Source organism: Callospermophilus lateralis, chromosome 20 (assembly GCF_048772815.1).
Source record: "Callospermophilus lateralis isolate mCalLat2 chromosome 20, mCalLat2.hap1, whole genome shotgun sequence".
In the NCBI taxonomy this organism is placed as follows: Eukaryota; Metazoa; Chordata; class Mammalia; order Rodentia; family Sciuridae; genus Callospermophilus; species Callospermophilus lateralis.
This window is the reverse complement of record NC_135324.1, coordinates 20,041,511-20,061,341: the sequence shown is the minus strand read 5'-3', so window position 1 is coordinate 20,061,341 and position 19,831 is coordinate 20,041,511. Positions and strand designations below refer to the sequence as shown.

Sequence of the window (19,831 nt, the reverse complement as noted above, 5' to 3'; positions counted from 1 at the left end):
GACTCTTGTCCTCTCTGCAGTGTCTGTGCCGGATACGGGGACTCTTGTCCTCTCTGCAGTGTCTGTGCCGGATACGGGGACTCTTGTCCTCTCTGCAGTGTCTGTGCCGGATACGGGGACTCTTGTCCTCTCTGCAGTGTCTGTACTGGATACGGGGACTCTTGTCCTCTCTGCAGTGTCTGTACTGGATACGGGGACTCTTGTCCTCACTGCAGTGTCTGTGCTGGATACGGGGACTCTTGTCCTCTCTGCAGTGTCTGTACTGGATACGGGGACTCTTGTCCTCTCTGCAGTGTCTGTGCTGGATACGGGGACTCTTGTCCTCTCTGCAGTGTCTGTACTGGATATGGGGACTCTTGTCCTCTCTGCAGTGTCTGTGCTGGATACGGGGACTCTTGTCCTCTCTGCAGTGTCTGTTCTGGATACAGGGACTCTTGTCCTCACTGCAGTGTCTGTACTGGATACGGCGACTCTTGTCCTCACTGCAGTGTCTGTCCTGGATACGGGGACTCTTGTCCTCTCTGCAGTGTCTCTACTGGATACGGGGACTCTTGTCCTCTCTGCAGTGTCTGTGCTGGATACGGGGACTCTTGTCCTCACTGCAGTGTCTGTACTGGATACGGGGACTCTTGTCCTCACTGCAGTGTCTGTACTGGATACGGGGACTCTTGTCCTCACTGCAGTGTCTGTACTGGATACGGGGACTCTTGTCCTCTCTGCAGTGTCTGTGCTGGATACGGGACTCTTGTCCTCTCTGCAGTGTCTGTGCCGGATACGGGGACTCTTGTCCTCACTGCAGTGTCTGTACCGGATACGGGGACTCTTGTCCTCTCTGCAGTGTCTGTGCAGGATACGGGGACTCTTGTCCTCTCTGCAGTGTCTGTGCCGGATACGGGGACTCTTGTCCTCACTGCAGTGTCTGTGCCGGATACGGGGACTCTTGTCCTCTCTGCAGTGTCTGTGCTGGATACGGGGACTCTTGTCCTCTCTGCAGTGTCTGTGCTGGATACGGGGACTCTTGTCCTCTCTGCAGTGTCTGTGCTGGATACGGGGACTCTTGTCCTCACTGCAGTGTCTGTGCTGGATACGGGGACTCTTGTCCTCTCTGCAGTGTCTGTGCTGGATACGGGGACTCTTGTCCTCTCTGCAGTGTCTGTGCTGGATACGGGGACTCTTGTCCTCACTGCAGTGTCTGTACTGGATACGGGGACTCTTGTCCTCTCTGCAGTGTCTGTGCTGGATACGGGGACTCTTGTCCTCTCTGCAGTGTCTGTACTGGATACGGGGACTCTTGTCCTCTCTGCAGTGTCTGTGCTGGATACGGGGACTCTTGTCCTCTCTGCAGTGTCTGTGCTGGATACGGGGACTCTTGTCCTCACTGCAGTGTCTGTACTGGATACGGGGACTCTAGTCCTCTCTGCAGTGTCTTTGCTGCATACGGGACTCTTGTCCTCACTGCAGTGTCTGTACCGGATACGGGGACTCTTGTCCTCACTGCAGTGTCTGTACTGGATACGGGGACTCTTGTCCTCACTGCAGTGTCTGTGCTGGATACGGGGACTCTTGTCCTCTCTGCAGTGTCTGTGCCGGATCCGGGTCCTCTTGTCCTCTCTGCAGTGTCTGTAACGGATACGGGGACTCTTGTCCTCTCTGCAGTGTCTGTGCTGGATACGGGGACTCTTGTCCTCACTGCAGTGTCTGTACTGGATACGGGGACTCTTGTCCTCACTGCAGTGTCTGTACTGGATACGGGGACTCTTGTCCTCTCTGCAGTGCCTGTGCCGGATACGGGGACTCTTGTCCTCTCTGCAGTGTCTGTACCGGATACGGGGACTCTTGTCCTCTCTGCAGTGTCTGTGCCGGATACGGGGACTCTTGTCCTCTCTGCAGTGTCTGTGCTGGATACGGGGACTCTTGTCCTCACTGCAGTGTCTGTGCTGGATACGGGGACTCTTGTCCTCTCTGCAGTGTCTGTGCTGGATACGGGGACTCTTGTCCTCTCTGCAGTGTCTGTGCTGGATACGGGGACTCTTGTCCTCTCTGCAGTGTCTGTGCTGGATACGGGGACTCTTGTCCTCACTGCAGTGTCTGTGCTGGATACGGGGACTCTTGTCCTCTCTGCAGTGTCTGTGCTGGATCCGGGGACTCTTGTCCTCTCTGCAGTGTCTGTGCTGGATACGGGGACTCTTGTCCTCACTGCAGTGTCTGTACTGGATACGGGGACTCTTGTCCTCTCTGCAGTGTGTGTGCTGGATACAGGGACTCTTGTCCTTTCTGCAGTGTCTGTACTGGATACCTGGACTCTTGTCCTCTCTGCAGTGTCTGTGCTGGATACGGGGACTCTTGTCCTCTCTGCAGTGTCTGTGCTGGATACGGGGACTCTTGTCCTCACTGCAGTGTCTGTACTGGATCCGGGGACTCTTGTCATCTCTGCAGTGTCTGTGCTGGATACGGGGACTCTTGTCCTCTCTGCAGTGTCTGTACTGGATACGGGACTCTTGTCCTCTCTGCAGTGTCTGTGCTGGATACGGGGACTCTTGTCCTCTCTGCAGTGTCTGTACTGGATACTGGGACTCTTGTCCTCACTGCAGTGTCTGTACTGGATACGGGGACTCTTGTCCTCTCTGCAGTGTCTGTACTGGATACGGGGACTCTTGTCCTCTCTGCAGTGTCTGTGCTGGATACGGGACTCTTGTCCTCACTGCAGTGTCTGTACTGGATACGGGGACTCTTGTCCTCTCTGCAGTGTCTGTACTGGATACTGGGACTCTTGTCCTCACTGCAGTGTCTGTACTGGATACGGGGACTCTTGTCCTCACTGCAGTGTCTGTACTGGATACGGGGACTCTTGTCCTCTCTGCAGTGTCTGTACTGGATACGGGGACTCTTGTCCTCTCTGCAGTGTCTGTGCTGGATACGGGACTCTTGTCCTCACTGCAGTGTCTGTACTGGATCCGGGGACTCTTGTCATCTCTGCAGTGTCTGTACTGGATACGGGGACTCTTGTCCTCACTGCAGTGTCTGTACTGGATCCGGGGACTCTTGTCATCTCTGCAGTGTCTGTGCTGGATACGGGGACTCTTGTCCTCACTGCAGTGTCTGTACTGGATACGGGGACTCTTGTCCTCTCTGCAGTGTCTGTGCTGGATCCGGGGACTCTTGTCCTCTCTGCAGTGTCTGTGCTGGATACGGGGACTCTTGTCCTCTCTGCAGTGTCTGTGCTGGATACGGGGACTCTTGTCCTTTCTGCAGTGTCTGTACTGGATACGGGGACTCTTGTCCTCTCTGCAGTGTCTGTACTGGATACGGGGACTCTTGTCCTCACTGCAGTGTCTGTACTGGATACGGGGACTCTTGTCCTCACTGCAGTGTCTTTACTGGATACGGGGACTCTTGTCCTCTCTGCAGTGTCTGTGCTGGATACGGGGACTCTTGTCCTCTCTGCAGTGTCTGTGCTGGATACGGGACTCTTGTCCTCACTGCAGTGTCTGTACTGGATACGGGGACTCCTGTCCTCACTGCAGTGTCTGTACTGGATACGGGGACTCTTGTCCTCACTGCAGTGTCTGTACTGGATACGGGGACTCTTGTCCTCTCTGCAGTGTCTGTGCTGGATACGGGGACTCTTGTCCTCTCTGCAGTGTCTGTACTGGATACGGGGACTCTTGTCCTCTCTGCAGTGTCTGTGCTGGATACGGGGACTCTTGTCCTCACTGCAGTGTCTGTACTGGATACGGGGACTCTTGTCCTCTCTGCAGTGTCTGTACAGGATACGGGGACTCTTGTCCTCTCTGCAGTGTCTGTGCTGGATACGGGGACTCTTGTCCTCTCTGCAGTGTCTGTGCTGGATACGGGGACTCTTGTCCTCACTGCAGTGTCTGTGCTGGATACGGGGACTCTTGTCCTCTCTGCAGTGTCTGTGCTGGATACGGGACTCTTGTCCTCTCTGCAGTGTCTGTGCTGGATACGGGGACTCTTGTCCTCTCTGCAGTGTCTGTACTGGATACTGGGACTCTTGTCCTCACTGCAGTGTCTGTGCTGGATACGGGGACTCTTGTCCTCTCTGCAGTGTCTGTGCTGGATACGGGGACTCTTGTCCTCACTGCAGTGTCTGTACTGGATACTGGGACTCTTGTCCTCACTGCAGTGTCTGTACTGGATACGGGGACTCTTGTCCTCACTGCAGTGTCTGTGCTGGATACGGGGACTCTTGTCCTCACTGCAGTGTCTGTACTGGATACGGGGACTCTTGTCCTCTCTGCAGTGTCTGTGCTGGATACGGGGACTCTTGTCCTCTCTGCAGTGTCTGTACTGGATACGGGGACTCTTGTCCTCTCTGCAGTGTCTGTACTGGATACGGGGCTCTTGTCCTCACGTCCTCACTGCAGTGTCTGTACTGGATACGGGGACTCTTGTCCTCTCTGCAGTGTCTGTACTGGATACGGGGACTCTTGTCCTCTCTGCAGTGTCTGTGCTGGATACGGGGACTCTTGTCCTCACTGCAGTGTCTGTACTGGATACGGGGACTCTTGTCCTCACTGCAGTGTCTGTACTGGATACGGGGACTCTTGTCCTCACTGCAGTGTCTGTGCTGGATACGGGGACTCTTGTCCTCACTGCAGTGTCTGTGCTGGATACGGGGACTCTTGTCCTCTCTGCAGTGTCTGTACTGGATACGGGGCTCTTGTCCTCACGTCCTCACTGCAGTGTCTGTGCTGGATACGGGGACTCTTGTCCTCTCTGCAGTGTCTGTACTGGATACGGGGACTCTTGTCCTCTCTGCAGTGTCTGTACTGGATACGGGGCTCTTGTCCTCACGTCCTCACTGCAGTGTCTGTACTGGATACGGGGACTCTTGTCCTCTCTGCAGTGTCTGTACTGGATACGGGGACTCTTGTCCTCTCTGCAGTGTCTGTGCTGGATACGGGGACTCTTGTCCTCACTGCAGTGTCTGTACTGGATACGGGGACTCTTGTCCTCTCTGCAGTGTCTGTACTGGATACGGGGACTCTTGTCCTCACTGCAGTGTCTGTGCTGGATACGGGGACTCTTGTCCTCACTGCAGTGTCTGTACTGGATACGGGGACTCTTGTCCTCTCTGCAGTGTCTGTGCTGGATACGGGGACTCTTGTCCTCTCTGCAGTGTCTGTACTGGATACGGGGACTCTTGTCCTCTCTGCAGTGTCTGTACTGGATACGGGGCTCTTGTCCTCACGTCCTCACTGCAGTGTCTGTACTGGATACGGGGACTCTTGTCCTCTCTGCAGTGTCTGTACTGGATACGGGGACTCTTGTCCTCTCTGCAGTGTCTGTACTGGATACGGGGCTCTTGTCCTCACGTCCTCACTGCAGTGTCTGTACTGGATACGGGGACTCTTGTCCTCTCTGCAGTGTCTGTACTGGATACGGGGACTCTTGTCCTCTCTGCAGTGTCTGTACTGGATACGGGGCTCTTGTCCTCACGTCCTCACTGCAGTGTCTGTACTGGATACGGGGACTCTTGTCCTCACTGCAGTGTCTGTACTGGATACGGGGACTCTTGTCCTCTCTGCAGTGTCTGTACTGGATACGGGGACTCTTGTCCTCTCTGCAGTGTCTGTGCTGGATACGGGGACTCTTGTCCTCACTGCAGTGTCTGTGCTGGATACGGGGACTCTTGTCCTCTCTGCAGTGTCTGTACTGGATACGGAGACTCTTGTCCTCTCTGCAGTGTCTGTACTGGATACGGGGCTCTTGTCCTCTCGTCCTCACTGCAGTGTCTGTACTGGATACGGGGACTCTTGTCCTCTCTGCAGTGTCTGTACTGGATACGGGGACTCTTGTCCTCTCTGCAGTGTCTGTACTGGATACGGGGACTCTTGTCCTCTCTGCAGTGTCTGTACTGGATACGGGGACTCTTGTCCTCTCTGCAGTGTCTGTACTGGATACGGGGACTCTTGTCCTCTCTGCAGTGTCTGTACTGGATACGGGGACTCTTGTCCTCACTGCAGTGTCTGTGCTGGATACGGGGACTCTTGTCCTCTCTGCAGTGTCTGTACTGGATACGGGGCTCTTGTCCTCACGTCCTCACTGCAGTGTCTGTACTGGATACGGGGACTCTTGTCCTCTCTGCAGTGTCTGTACTGGATACGGGGACTCTTGTCCTCTCTGCAGTGTCTGTACTGGATACGGGGCTCTTGTCCTCACGTCCTCACTGCAGTGTCTGTACTGGATACGGGGACTCTTGTCCTCTCTGCAGTGTCTGTACTGGATACGGGGACTCTTGTCCTCTCTGCAGTGTCTGTACTGGATACGGGGACTCTTGTCCTCTCTGCAGTGTCTGTACTGGATACGGGGACTCTTGTCCTCTCTGCAGTGTCTGTACTGGATACGGGGCTCTTGTCCTCACGTCCTCACTGCAGTGTCTGTACTGGATACGGGGGCTCTTGTCCTCACTGCAGTGTCTGTACTGGATACGGGGACTCTTGTCCTCACTGCAGTGTCTGTACTGGATACGGGGACTCTTGTCCTCTCTGCAGTGTCTGTACTGGATACGGGGACTCTTGTCCTCTCTGCAGTGTCTGTACTGGATACGGGGCTCTTGTCCTCACGTCCTCACTGCAGTGTCTGTACTGGATACGGGGACTCTTGTCCTCTCTGCAGTGTCTGTGCTGGATACGGGGACTCTTGTCCTCTCTGCAGTGTCTGTACTGGATACGGGGACTCTTGTCCTCTCTGCAGTGTCTGTACTGGATACGGGGCTCTTGTCCTCACGTCCTCACTGCAGTGTCTGTACTGGATACGGGGACTCTTGTCCTCTCTGCAGTGTCTGTACTGGATACGGGGACTCTTGTCCTCTCTGCAGTGTCTGTACTGGATACGGGGCTCTTGTCCTCACGTCCTCACTGCAGTGTCTGTACTGGATACGGGGACTCTTGTCCTCTCTGCAGTGTCTGTACTGGATACGGGGACTCTTGTCCTCTCTGCAGTGTCTGTACTGGATACGGGGACTCTTGTCCTCACTGCAGTGTCTGTACTGGATACGGGGACTCTTGTCCTCTCTGCAGTGTCTGTACTGGATACGGGGACTCTTGTCCTCTCTGCAGTGTCTGTACTGGATACGGGGACTCTTGTCCTCTCTGCAGTGTCTGTACTGGATACGGGGACTCTTGTCCTCTCTGCAGTGTCTGTACTGGATACGGGGACTCTTGTCCTCTCTGCAGTGTCTGTACTGGATACGGGGCTCTTGTCCTCACGTCCTCACTGCAGTGTCTGTACTGGATACGGGGGCTCTTGTCCTCACTGCAGTGTCTGTACTGGATACGGGGACTCTTGTCCTCTCTGCAGTGTCTGTACTGGATACGGGGCTCTTGTCCTCACGTCCTCACTGCAGTGTCTGTACTGGATACGGGGGCTCTTGTCCTCACTGCAGTGTCTGTACTGGATACGGGGACTCTTGTCCTCTCTGCAGTGTCTGTACTGGATACGGGGACTCTTGTCCTCTCTGCAGTGTCTGTACTGGATACGGGGACTCTTGTCCTCTCTGCAGTGTCTGTGCTGGATACGGGGACTCTTGTCCTCACTGCAGTGTCTGTACTGGATACGGGGACTCTTGTCCTCTCTGCAGTGTCTGTACTGGATACGGGGACTCTTGTCCTCTCTGCAGTGTCTGTACTGGATACGGGGACTCTTGTCCTCTCTGCAGTGTCTGTACTGGATACGGAGACTCTTGTCCTCACTGCAGTGTCTGTACTGGATACGGGGACTCTTGTCCTCACTGCAGTGTCTGTGCTGGATTCGGGGACTCTTGTCCTCACTGCATACTCCACACGGCACAACCACCACCTACATGGCATCCCGGTGGACATGGCATCACCAGGCATCGAGAGGTGGTGCAGGGTGTATATGGAGGTGGGAGGTTGTCTGTAAAGGACTTGGACACCCACCATGTCTGTGGGGCAGGGTCCTGGAAGCAGCCCCCCATGGTGTCAGAGAAGCTTTGCTTCCAGACTTCAAAAGCAAAAACAGAGGTGGACAGCACAGTCCAGCACCTCACCCCAGTGTCAGCAAAGGGAAACGTGCTCCCGCTCCTGGTTGGACGATCTGTCGGTTTATTTGTAGGATTACCGCAAAGCCTGAGATTGAATTCCTCACCTGAGTCGCTTCCTTATTGACTGAATCCAAGCAGACGCCCCTCTAATTTAGCAGAGTATTTTTATTAAAGCTAGGCATACAAACATCAATTATCTAAGCTGCATCTAATTTCCTCCACCATTTATTTTCATTCGTTGGTTGCCAAAGGATTAGAAGACATGATTAGAATTCAGCAGGAAAATAAAAACAACAACAAAAGAGAAAAACCGTTCCACAAAAACAGATGCTTAAACAAGAGCCACAGCGTTCAGAATTACAATAATGAGTTTAAAACTGCAACAACAAAAAAACCCAGCCTTTGTCTCAGTGATGTAAACATGCCTGCCTGGCTTTTATCAGCTCACGCCCGCCGCAGCGGCTGACTTAGCATGCCAGATGGGCACGGCAGACAGATGTGGAGTCGCTGCGTCTCCCCCTGGGCTGGGGTGTGTTGAGAACGTAAGGTGTCCTTCACCCTCCGCAGTGACGTGGCAGACCGCTGGCCCCTTGGATGTCCTTGTTTGTCCTCAGCCAATTCCAAGGAGGTGGAGCAAAGGCCTCATTTTAAAGGAAGAGACTGGAGTCAGGATGGGCGTGTTTACGTAACTGTCCTCCCCTGCCGCCTGGATGCCAGTGTCCTCCAAGGCAGCAGGACAGGTATGCCCTCGAGGAAAGGCCCCACGTCTCCTCCAGGTCAGGGTTACCAGGTGGGCTGTGGCCAGGCCTGACCCACTCTGTGTTTGTGTGAATAAAGTTTTATTGGAACACAGTTGTGCTCCTTCATTTACATATTGTCTACAACTGCTTGCAGCTGAAGTGAGAGGTTGGGTACTGCGGGTGGATCCGCTCCTTGGCGCCGGAAGGATCGACTGGCCAGCCCTTAACCAGTCTACCTGATGCGCTTGCCTGGCCGCCCCAGGCTGCCCGTGTGAGGTCTGCTGGTGAAACAGATGTTGGTGTGAACTGTGAGGGCTGAGCAGCTGGCGTCCCACAAAGTCGAACAGTGGAGCTTATCTTGTCAGCATGCCCACCGTACCTACCCTCCCAGGCACTCACTGCCCCAGAGGCCTGGCCTGGGGACAGTCTCCTTCCTTTCTCTCCCCTTCCCAAGCCCTGACCGTCTGCCCCACTCTTGCCTGTCCTCGGCTCCTACTGTGCCTTCCACAGTCTGCAGCCTCCTCCCCTCCCTCATCTGTCTGGACCCTCCCCGACGGCCCTCAGTCCACATGAACAGGGCTGATGGCCCCCAGGTGCACGGGTCCTGTGTTCCCGTGGTGCCTAGCGCTTCTCGGCCCTGAGGGCTGCGGCCACAGTTGCAGCCTCAGACAGGTTTAGGACACCTGGTATGATTTCTGAGCCTCCCGGGCAGCTCCGCGTTTCCCCCACGTGGTGGTGAATGAACCCCGGTGCAGAGTCGGCTGTGAAGACGGCAAGGAATTCGTGACTCGAGTTTTACCGAGTGGTCAGCAGCAGCAGCCTCCAGGAAGGGCCTCGGGGTAACGTAGCCGAGGAGGAGCTGCAGCGTGGGCCTGAGGCTTGGTTTGGTGGTGGTTCTAACTCCTGAGCTTCGGCTGCAGTGTGTGGTAGCAGGCAGCTGCTCACCCCCCAGGACCCTGGCCGCGCACAGCACTGACGTGGCACTCTCGGTTTGCTGGCTGAGGACATTCGATGGCAGTCAGGCCACAGCCCCTGTGGTGCTCAGTAGCCTCGGTTTCCTTATCTGACACCCAGCTCAGGTGAGGCTGACGTGTGTTCCCATGTGCATGGTGCAGGAAGACTGCCCGCCCCTGCCCAGCGCTTGGTCAAGGTGGCCGTCCCGTCATACCTCTTGCTCTGTCAACTCCTACAGATCACGGGCATTACCCAGAATGCTGCACACTCAAACAAAAGTTTTCAAATGTAAAGGAGTCACAGTCCCCCAGAACCCATCCCGACTCCGAGTGCACGTGGGTGTGATGCCCCTGCTCTGCAGACCTCACCGGGGGTCCACTTCCTGGAGGAGCAGCCCAGTCCTAGGGCAAGCTGTGTGCACAGATCCACCTGAGGGGGGTCCCCATCAGATACAGAATGGGTCTGTGCTCCCACAGAAGGGCCTCAGGACTGTGTTGGTCCCTGGTTTAGGTGGGGCTCAAAGGAGCCTGGTAAACAAGGGCTCTAGATTTTTGTCTTTTGAAATTCATTATTTTATTTGTGACTACGGTATATATAACCAGGTGTGTTCTGCAAAGCCAGACACACAGACTCTCAAAAACCTGCTTTGGCTGGCCACCTGCACGGGCTGGACTTGGAGGCAGCTGGGACCTGGGCAGGCCTTTTGTCTGACACCCTAGCGGCCTCACTGGATGATCTTTGCTTTGTGAAACAGTAAATAGCAGCCCTCCTAATCCTCGCCGGCCCAGGAGGGAAATGCAGGAAATCTCCTGCTCTGAAGGACTTTGGGGTCTGCTGGGAACATCCAGTGCTCACAGAGACCTGGCTGAGTCTTCTGTTTGACACTTGCTTTGCCAGGAAACTCAGGAGCACTGGACATGGCTCTTGATGTCACTGAGCAGCAGTTAACGGCTGTGAGATGAATGGGCACGGAGGTACACGCTGAAACTCGGACGTGTTTTGCAAACGCTCCGTGATAATGATGATGTCACCAGGCTTTTCACTTTTAAACTGTCTTGATTTTATTCTCAGTTTGAGACTAGAGATTATTGTCATTAATTATAGAAACTGTCCCAGAGTGCAGTCTTAAATCAGATTTCCATTAAAGCTTGTGACTACAGCAATTCGCTTCACAGAGGGGGAGATGGCAGCCCTCCTCCTCGTGGTGGGCACTCATGTCCCAAAGCCCTGCCGCACTGGGCTCTCCAGCCCTGCAGCCATGTCCTGCTGCTCTGGTGAGTGGCAGCTGCTCTGGGGTCCTGGTCAGGCTTCTCTGCTCCCCCTCTCCCTCCTCCCCCTCTCCCTCCTCCCCTCTCCCTCCTCCCCCTCTCTCCCTCCCTCCCCCCTCTCCCTCCTCCTCCCCTCCCTCCTCCCCCTCTCCCTTCTCCCCGTCTCGCTCCTCCCTCCCTCTCTCCCTCCCTCCCCTCCTCTCCCTCCTCCCCCTCTCCCTCCTCCCCTCCTCCCCCTCTCACTCCTCCACCCTCTCCCTCCTCCCCCCTCCCTCCTCCCCCTCTCCCTCCTCCACCCTCTCTGCTCCTCCCTCCCTCTCTCCCTCCCTCCCCTTCTCTCCCTCCTCCCCCTCTCCCTCCTCCCCCTCTCCTTCCTACATCCTCTCTGCTCCTCCCTCCCTCTCTCCCTCCCTCCCCTTCTCTCCCTCCTACTCCTCTCCTCCATCTCCCTCTTTACATCCTTCCCTCTCTCCTTCCCTCCCTCCTTCTCTGCTCCTCCCTCTCCCTCTCCCTCCCTCCCCTCCCTCTCCCCCTCCCTCCCACTTCTCTCCACCCTCTCCCTCTTTGCATCCTTCCCTCCCTCCTTCTCTGCTCCTCCCTCTCCCCCTCCCTTCCTCCCTCTCTCCCTCCCCCACCCTTCCCCTCCCTCCCACTTCTCTCCACCCTCTCCCTCTTTGCATCCTTCCCTCCCTCCTTCTCTGCTCCTCCCTCTCCCCCTCCCTTCCTCCCTCTCTCCCTCCTCCCCCTCTCCCCCTCCCTCCCACTTCTCTCCACCCTCTCCCTCTTTGCATCCTTCCCTCCCTCCTTCTCTGCTCCTCCCTCTCCCCCTCCCTTCCTCCCTCTCTCCCTCCCCCACCCTTCCCCTCCCTCCCACTTCTCTCCACCCTCTCCCTCTTTGCATCCTTCCCTCCCTCCTTCTCTGCTCCTCCCTCTCCCCCTCCCTTCCTCCCTCTCTCCCTCCCTCCCCCCTCTCCCCCTCCCTCCCACTTCTCTCCACCCTCTCCCTCTTTGCATCCTTCCCTCCCTCCTTCTCTGCTCCTCCCTCTCCCCCTCCCTTCCTCCCTCTCTCCCTCTCCCACCCTTCCCCTCCCTCCCACTTCTCTCCACCCTCTCCCTCTTTGCATCCTTCCCTCCCTCCTTCTCTGCTCCTCCCTCTCCCTCTCCCCCTCCCTTCCTCCCTCTCTCCCTCCCTCCCCCCTCTCTCCTCCCTCCCACTTCTCTCCACCCTCTCCCTCTTTGCATCCTTCCCTCCCTCCTTCTCTGCTCCTCCCTCTCCCCCTCCCTTCCTCCCTCTCTCCCTCCCTCCCCCCTCTCCCCCTCCCTCCCACTTCTCTCCACCCTCTCCCTCTTTGCATCCTTCCCTCCCTCCTTCTCTGCTCCTCCCTCTCCCCCTCCCTTCCTCCCTCTCTCCCTCCCCACCCTTCCCCTCCCTCCCACTTCTCTCCACCCTCTCCCTCTTTGCATCCTTCCCTCCCTCCTTCTCTGCTCCTCCCTCTCCCTCTCCCCCTCCCTTCCTCCCTCTCTCCCTCCCTCCCCCTCTCCCCCTCCCTCCCACTTCTCTCCACCCTCTCCCTCTTTGCATCCTTCCCTCCCTCCTTCTCTGCTCCTCCCTCTCCCCCTCCCTTCCTCCCTCTCTCCCTCCCTCCCCCCTCTCCCCCTCCCTCCCACTTCTCTCCACCCTCTCCCTCTTTGCATCCTTCCCTCCCTCCTTCTCTGCTCCTCCCTCTCCCCCTCCCTTCCTCCCTCTCTCCCTCCCCCACCCTTCCCCTCCCACCCACTTCTCTCCACCCTCTCCCTCTTTGCATCCTTCCCTCCCTCCTTCTCTGCTCCTCCCTCTCCCTCTCCCCCTCCCTTCCTCCCTCTCTCCCTCCCTCCCCCCTCTCTCCCTCCCTCCCACTTCTCTCCACCCTCTCCCTCTTTGCATCCTTCCCTCCCTCCTTCTCTGCTCCTCCCTCTCTCCCTCCCTTCCTCCCTCTCTCCCTCCCTCCCCCCTCTCCCCCTCCCTCCCACTTCTCTCCACCCTCTCCCTCTTTGCATCCTTCCCTCCCTCCTTCTCTGCTCCTCCCTCTCCCCCTCCCTTCCTCCCTCTCTCCCTCCCTCCCCCCTCTCCCCCTCCCTCCCACTTCTCTCCACCCTCTCCCTCTTTGCATCCTTCCCTCCCTCCTTCTCTGCTCCTCCCTCTCCCCCTCCCTTCCTCCCTCTCTCCCTCCCTCCCCCACCCTTCCCCTCCCTCCCACTTCTCTCCACCCTCTCCCCTCTTTGCATCCTTCCCTCCCTCCTTCTCTGCTCCTCCCTCTCCCCCTCCCTTCCTCCCTCTCTCCCTCCCTCCCCCCTCTCCCCCTCCCTCCCACTTCTCTCCACCCTCTCCCTCTTTGCATCCTTCCCTCCCTCCTTCTCTGCTCCTCCCTCTCCCCCTCCCTTCCTCCCTCTCTCCCTCCCCCACCCTTCCCCTCCCTCCCACTTCTCTCCACCCTCTCCCTCTTTGCATCCTTCCCTCCCTCCTTCTCTGCTCCTCCCTCTCCCCCTCCCTTCCTCCCTCTCTCCCTCCCCCACCCTTCCCCTCCCTCCCACTTCTCTCCACCCTCTCCCTCTTTGCATCCTTCCCTCCCTCCTTCTCTGCTCCTCCCTCTCCCCCTCCCTTCCTCCCTCTCTCCCTCCCTCCCCCCTCTCCCCCTCCCTCCCACTTCTCTCCACCCTCTCCCTCTTTGCATCCTTCCCTCCCTCCTTCTCTGCTCCTCCCTCTCCCCCTCCCTTCCTCCCTCTCTCCCTCCCTCCCCCACCCTTCCCCTCCCTCCCACTTCTCTCCACCCTCTCCCTCTTTGCATCCTTCCCTCCCTCCTTCTCTGCTCCTCCCTCTCCCCCTCCCTTCCTCCCTCTCTCCCTCCCCCCTCTCCCCCTCCCTCCCACTTCTCTCCACCCTCTCCCTCTTTGCATCCTTCCCTCCCTCCTTCTCTGCTCCTCCCTCTCCCCCTCCCTTCCTCCCTCTCTCCCTCCCCCCTCTCCCCCTCCCTCCCACTTCTCTCCACCCTCTCCCTCTTTGCATCCTTCCCTCCCTCCTTCTCTGCTCCTCCCTCTCTCCCTCTTTTCCTCCCTCTCTCCCTCCCTCCCCCTCTCCCCCTCCCTCCCACTTCTCTCCACCCTCTCCCTCTTTGCATCCTTCCCTCTCTCCTTCTCTGCTCCTCCCTCTCCCCCTCCCTTCCTCCCTCTCTCCCTCCCTCCCCCCTCTCCCCCTCTCTCCCACTTCTCTCCACCCTCTCCCTCTTTGCATCCTTCCCTCCCTCCTTCTCTGCTCCTCCCTCTCCCCCTCCCTTCCTCCCTCTCTCCCTCCCTCCCCCCTCTCCCCCTCCCTCCCACTTCTCTCCACCCTCTCCCTCTTTGCATCCTTCCCTCCCTCCTTCTCTGCTCCTCCCTCTCCCCCTCCCTTCCTCCCTCTCTCCCTCCCTCCCCCCTCTCCCCCTCCCTCCCACTTCTCTCCACCCTCTCCCTCTTTGCATCCTTCCCTCCCTCCTTCTCTGCTCCTCCCTCCCTCTCAGAAGCCCTTTCTCACTCTTGGCTCAGGCCCTCTCTCCTCTGTCCACTCAGGCCCCCTTCCTCTGGGAGCTGCTGTCAGCACTCACCTTTGCTCAGTGCTGGGGATGGAAGGAGCCACTGGTGCTCCCGGCCACCCACCCTGGCTGCACCCCAGGGCACTGTCAGCTGGGTGGCTCCACAGTGAGCCAGGCCACCACAGGGGCGCAAATCCCTGGGTGCTTCCAGCAGGGCGAGCGTCCACACAGAGTGGAGAGCCTGCGCTTTCAGTCATTCTCTGTCTAACACCAGGAGTCGCTGCCTGGGGGAGACCCCGGAGCTGGCGGCCCCTGAGGCTCATCCAGGGCCAGCACCCAGAAGGGGTCGCAGGTCACGGGGTCTTCTGCTCATCGCGCTCTGAGACTCACATGTGTTCTCTGTGGCCCAAGAGCTGCGGGCCAGATTGGCGTGGCCCCTGGAGGCCATTGACTGACCCAGGTGACATCTGCCCTGGCTGGGGTCCCCCTGCTCCTGGGAGTGTGCTTCCCCAGCTCTGGCAGGCTCGGCCCCACAGCTGTTTGCAAACTGCCCTGGCGTCCCTGGAGAGCCAGCGCTGCCTGCCGCTGGCCCCCAGGGTGGCACAGAGGTCTCCTTCTGGGCACGCCCGGTCCTGATTGGCGGGGAGTGGTGCCCCTCTGTGGTGCTCCCAGGAGGCTGCCTTTCCCTGGAGGCCAGTGGGCCTGTGCCCTGTGCTGGCAGCAGTGTCCTGGGGAGGCCACTTGACCGCTCTCATCGCCACTCTGGAGAAAGTTGGTGCACGAACATCCTTCAAGGGCACTTAAAGCCACGTGCTGAGCATGTCACATGGGACATCATGCAGACCTCCCAGCAGACCCGTGGACCAGGAGCCACCAGGGGTCTCAGCAGACCCGTGGACCAGGAGCCACCAGGGGTCTCCGCAGACCCGTGGACCAGGAGCCACCAGGGGTCTCAGCAGACCCGTGGACCAGGAGCCACCAGGGGTCTCCGCAGACCCGTGGACCAGGAGCCACCAGGGGTCTCAGCAGACCCGTGGACCAGGAGCCACCAGGGGTCTCAGCAGACCCGTGGACCAGGAGCCACCAGGGGTCTCAGCAGACCCGTGGACCAGGAGCCACCAGGGGTCTCAGCAGACCCGTGGACCAGGAGCCACCAGGGGTCTCCGCAGACCCGTGGACCAGGAGCCACCAGGGGTCTCCGCAGACCCGTGGACCAGGAGCCACCAGGGGTCTCCGCAGACCCGTGGACCAGGAGCCACCAGGGGTCTCCGCAGACCCATGGACCAGGAGCTGCTGTCCACCCTGTGGGCGGGAGGCCATGTTCTAGAGGTGGACAGCTCTGCAGCCACCAGGGGGCCCCAGCAGGCAGCCTGCAGAGCTGGTTCTGTGCTCACACTCGGCCTGAAGCCTATAACCTTGGGGCCTCCAGCCCTGGTGGGTGACAGGGAGGGTCTCTTATTCCGCATCTGGTCAGGAGCTGCCGTGCTGGGAGGTGACCTTCCCCAGGTGCAGCGTGTGGCCTGGCAGGGCTGAGTGTGCACTGGTGCCAGGCTGGGGGGGTAGCTGCTCTCTGTGGGTGCCACCATATAATCCAGGAGAGGATGCCCCTCATTAGTCCCTAGTCATCAGGATGGTCAGATGCCTGCTGACCGAGTCAGGACAAGTGCGTTTCCTCAGGCGACTAGTCTTCGTCTGTGAAATGTGCTCAGGCAGGTTTGCATGGTGGGGTGGACACTGGGTCTGTGGCTGGACTTTCCTTATTTTTAAGGTGGCACCTGTTCTCTGCTGCTGTTTAGTAGTCATCCCTAACTCAGCCTTAGCACACCCGGCCCTTTATTGAACTGTGCCCTGTGCAAAGCCAAGAGGCCCCAGCCTGCCTCACCGGGGCCGCTGCTGCTGGGCTGTGGACCGCCCTGTTGATGGCGCCTCCTGTCTTTGACTCCAGGTGGAAGCCATCCTGGTCAACATCTTCGGGGGCATCGTCAACTGCGCCATCATTGCCAATGGCATCACCAAGGCCTGTCGGGAGCTGGAGCTCAAGGTGCCCCTAGTGGTGCGTCTGGAAGGTGAGTGGACCGTGCCTGCCTCCCCCGGCTGGTCAGGGAGCCCTCCAGCCGTGTGTGTCTGGGCACGAGGCTCGTGGACGTCCTGCTCCCGAGTCATCCATGTGGTAGTGCAGTGGCACGTGGGGTCCAGGTCCCGGGACCCTGTACTTGTTAAAACCGAGGACCCTCGATAGCCTTCGTGGACTTTGGATTATACAAGTCAGTAATAACACATTAACGGAATCGACTAGTAAGTTAATCTGGTAACAAGTAGTACTTGGAATCTAAAAATATAGTCATTCAGTTTTCAGTGGTAAAATTCTGTTGTGTTTTGTATTGATTTTCACGTCTTATGAGTAGAATATGTGTCATGTGCAGTAGTGCCCCTCTGATCGCGGGCAGTACCTCCCAAGCCCCCGAGGGGGCTCCCGAGACCACAGAGACAAGCAAGCCCTGTGCATACTGTGTGTTCTCGCACATACATGCCTGTGATAAAGTCTGGCTTATAAGTGGGGCACAGTGGAGCGTAACAGTGAATCCACAAGCTCGGGTGGACGGGATCAAGGCACCTGCTGCTTTCAGCCTGGCCCGGCGCCTGGCCCTGCAGGTTCAGTCTTGGGGAGGAGTGCCGTGCTCCGGGGGTGGCAGACTCCGTCTCCCGACACGGGCCTGGCCTAAAGCCTGCTGCGAGGCACGGCTGGCGCTCAAGTCAGCCCTGGACCCACGAGGCAGCCACTGGGAGGGGAGCCTCTCATCATCCTCCCGTTGTAGGGAGTCTTTCTTTGGTACGAGGCTGAAAGTCCAGAGTCTCTTGGCTGGAGGCAGGTTTTCACCTGGAGCCCGAGCTCGTGAACTTCTTTTGCTCGTGTTGAATTTGGTCCCTCTGTGTGGCCTGGAACAGATCTTACCCTGGCAGGGTCTGTCACGTGCTCCCGTACCGTTAAACCTGTTAGGGTACACAGGTCCCCAGAGGCCATGCGATCCAGAACACGGCACCCCGAGACTGGTGGCCGTCACTGTCCGTGCCCCTCTCAACATCTCCCTCAGGGTGGGGAGGGCCAAGTTCAAGTGCACAGTGGCAGGGGCCAGTGTCTGACGATTTGAGTTTCAGTGTAAAGTATGGATTTTATCTTCAGCCACAAATCAGTCAATAGCTCCCCTTGAGGTGACAGACTCACTTTGCTCATTTGTTGAGAAAATCCAGCCAAACACCAAGTCCGAGCAGCGGTGGCTCGTCCGTCTTCTCCCCAGGGCCGGTGCTCCCTGGGAACAGGGTCACGGGCTCCTGCTCTGCGGTGCCCACACCCTCCTCCAGCAGCCACCAGCTCAGGAGCGTAGGTGCAGGGAGTCCGAGTCCCCAGCAGCTGCAGGGTGGCGGCCGCCGAGCGGACTTGCCCTCCCTCTTCCCAGAGCTGGCACCATCTGGCCTGGATCCCAGGTAACATGTCAGCGGCTCTGCCCAGCGCTCTTCACCTGCGCGCTCTGCCGAGGCCAGCGCAGTATGATCAGCTCCCACCCACCCTCTGAGGATCCTCCTTTGAGAAGCACAGCAGCGCAGAAGCAGAGGCAGACACCTTAGGATGGGCACTGTCCTCAAGTCCTGCCCACCCCATGGGGTCAGCAAGCTCTGCTGCCCCAGGTGGTAAACAAGTCCCGCCCACCCCACGGGGTCAGCGAGCCCCATGGACCCCAGGTCATCAGCCAGTGCTGCCAGGAGCAGCTCCTTCCCCAGCTCCCTGCCCGTGTCTCCCAGAGACACCTGTGACCCTGCCGGCTCCCTGTCCCTGACAGGAGACCCAGGCCCCCCCATAGCTTTCTGCTGTGCTCAGGTGGTGTGCCTCCCCTGCCCAGGGGACCCCATGGAGGCAGGAGTGACGGGGGCGGAGCTCAGAAGGGACGCTCCCAGCACACAGGGACATTCCGCCTGGCAGTGGGCTCTTAGGTCAGCGCTGCCCTTTCCCTGCCTGCAGCACGGGCTCTGGGTTTCAGTGAAGTGGGATTTGAGCGTGCTGGGCACCAGGACAGGCTCATCCCGGTGCCCCCTGAAGCGTCTCCGCCCTCTGCCCCCGAGTTGTCTTGTGAGGGTTCAGCTAGCTCCTCTCCTCCTGCCCCAGTCTCCTGACCAGCGCGGCACAGGAGGGGTGTTGCAGCCAGGGAGGAGCACACAGCTGGGCGTGTTTCACAGGGAGCTGAGCCGGCCAGGGGCTGCTGCGGCCACTTCCCTGAGCACAGACTCCAGAGCATCTCAGGAACCAGGAGGCGGGGTGCTCTTGTTGCGCCCAGAGCCGTGTGCACCAGGACAGTTCTGAGACGTGTGTCTCTCGGCAGAAAGAGCCGCTGACCATTGTCCACTGCAAATGCCATGAGGAGAGGCAGGCATCTGGGCCGAGATGGCCGTGGGGAGTTTTCTCCTCTGGAAACAGCTGTCCACCATGTGGGGTAGGAGGTGAGTGGGCTGCAGGCTGGAAAGTCCTCTCCTCCTCTTCTACTGGGCCTCCAACCACAGGCGTGGTCATGTGGCCCCAATAGAGAGAGGTCTGCAGTCCTGTGGAGAGCCCACTGGACAGCCCACCCTGGGCCATGTGGAGAGTCCGCTCGCAGGCTCCCTGGGCTATATGTGGACAGTCCACTCGCAGGCATCCTGGGTCATGTGGACAGTCCACTCGCAGGCACCCTGGGCCATGTGGAGAGTCCACTCACAGGCGCCCTGGGCCATGTGGACAGTCCACTCGCAGGCATCCTGGGCCATGTGGAGAGTCCGCTCGCAGGCTCCCTGGGCTATATGTGGACAGTCCACTCGCAGGCATCCTGGGTCATGTGGAGAGCCCACTCGCAGGCACCCTGGGCCATGTGGAGAGTCTGCTCGCAGGCTCCCTGGGCTATATGTGGACAGTCCACTCGCAGGCACCCTGGGCTATATGTGGACAGTCCACTCGCAGGCATCCTGGGCCATGTGGAGAGTCCACTCGCAGGCACCCTGGGCCATGTGGAGAGTCCACTCTCAGGCGCCCTGGGCCATGTGGAGAGTCCATCACAGGCACCCTGGGCCATGTGGAGAGTCCACTCGCAGGCTCCCTGGGCCATGTGGACAGTCCACTCTCAGGTGCCCTGGGCCATGTGGAGAGTCCATTGCAGGCAGAGTCCATCGCAGGCACCCTGGGCCATGTGGAGAGTCCACTCTCAGGTGCCCTGGGCCATGTGGAGAGTCCATCGCAGGCACCCTAGGCCATGTGGAGAGTCCACTCGCAGG

General features: G+C 58.7%; 1 protein-coding gene across 2 annotated transcripts in view; it reads left to right on the top strand.

Moving 5' to 3' along the window:
* Suclg2 (succinate-CoA ligase GDP-forming subunit beta) overlaps window positions 1–19,831 on the top strand; it is a 260,069-nt gene that overhangs the window by 228,593 nt on the left and 11,645 nt on the right. For both annotated transcript variants that reach the window (XM_077106197.1, XM_077106196.1), the window contains one exon: window positions 16,482–16,602. In XM_077106197.1, the coding sequence (XP_076962312.1) occupies window positions 16,482–16,602 (121 nt within the window). The remainder of the gene's footprint in view (window positions 1–16,481; window positions 16,603–19,831) is intronic.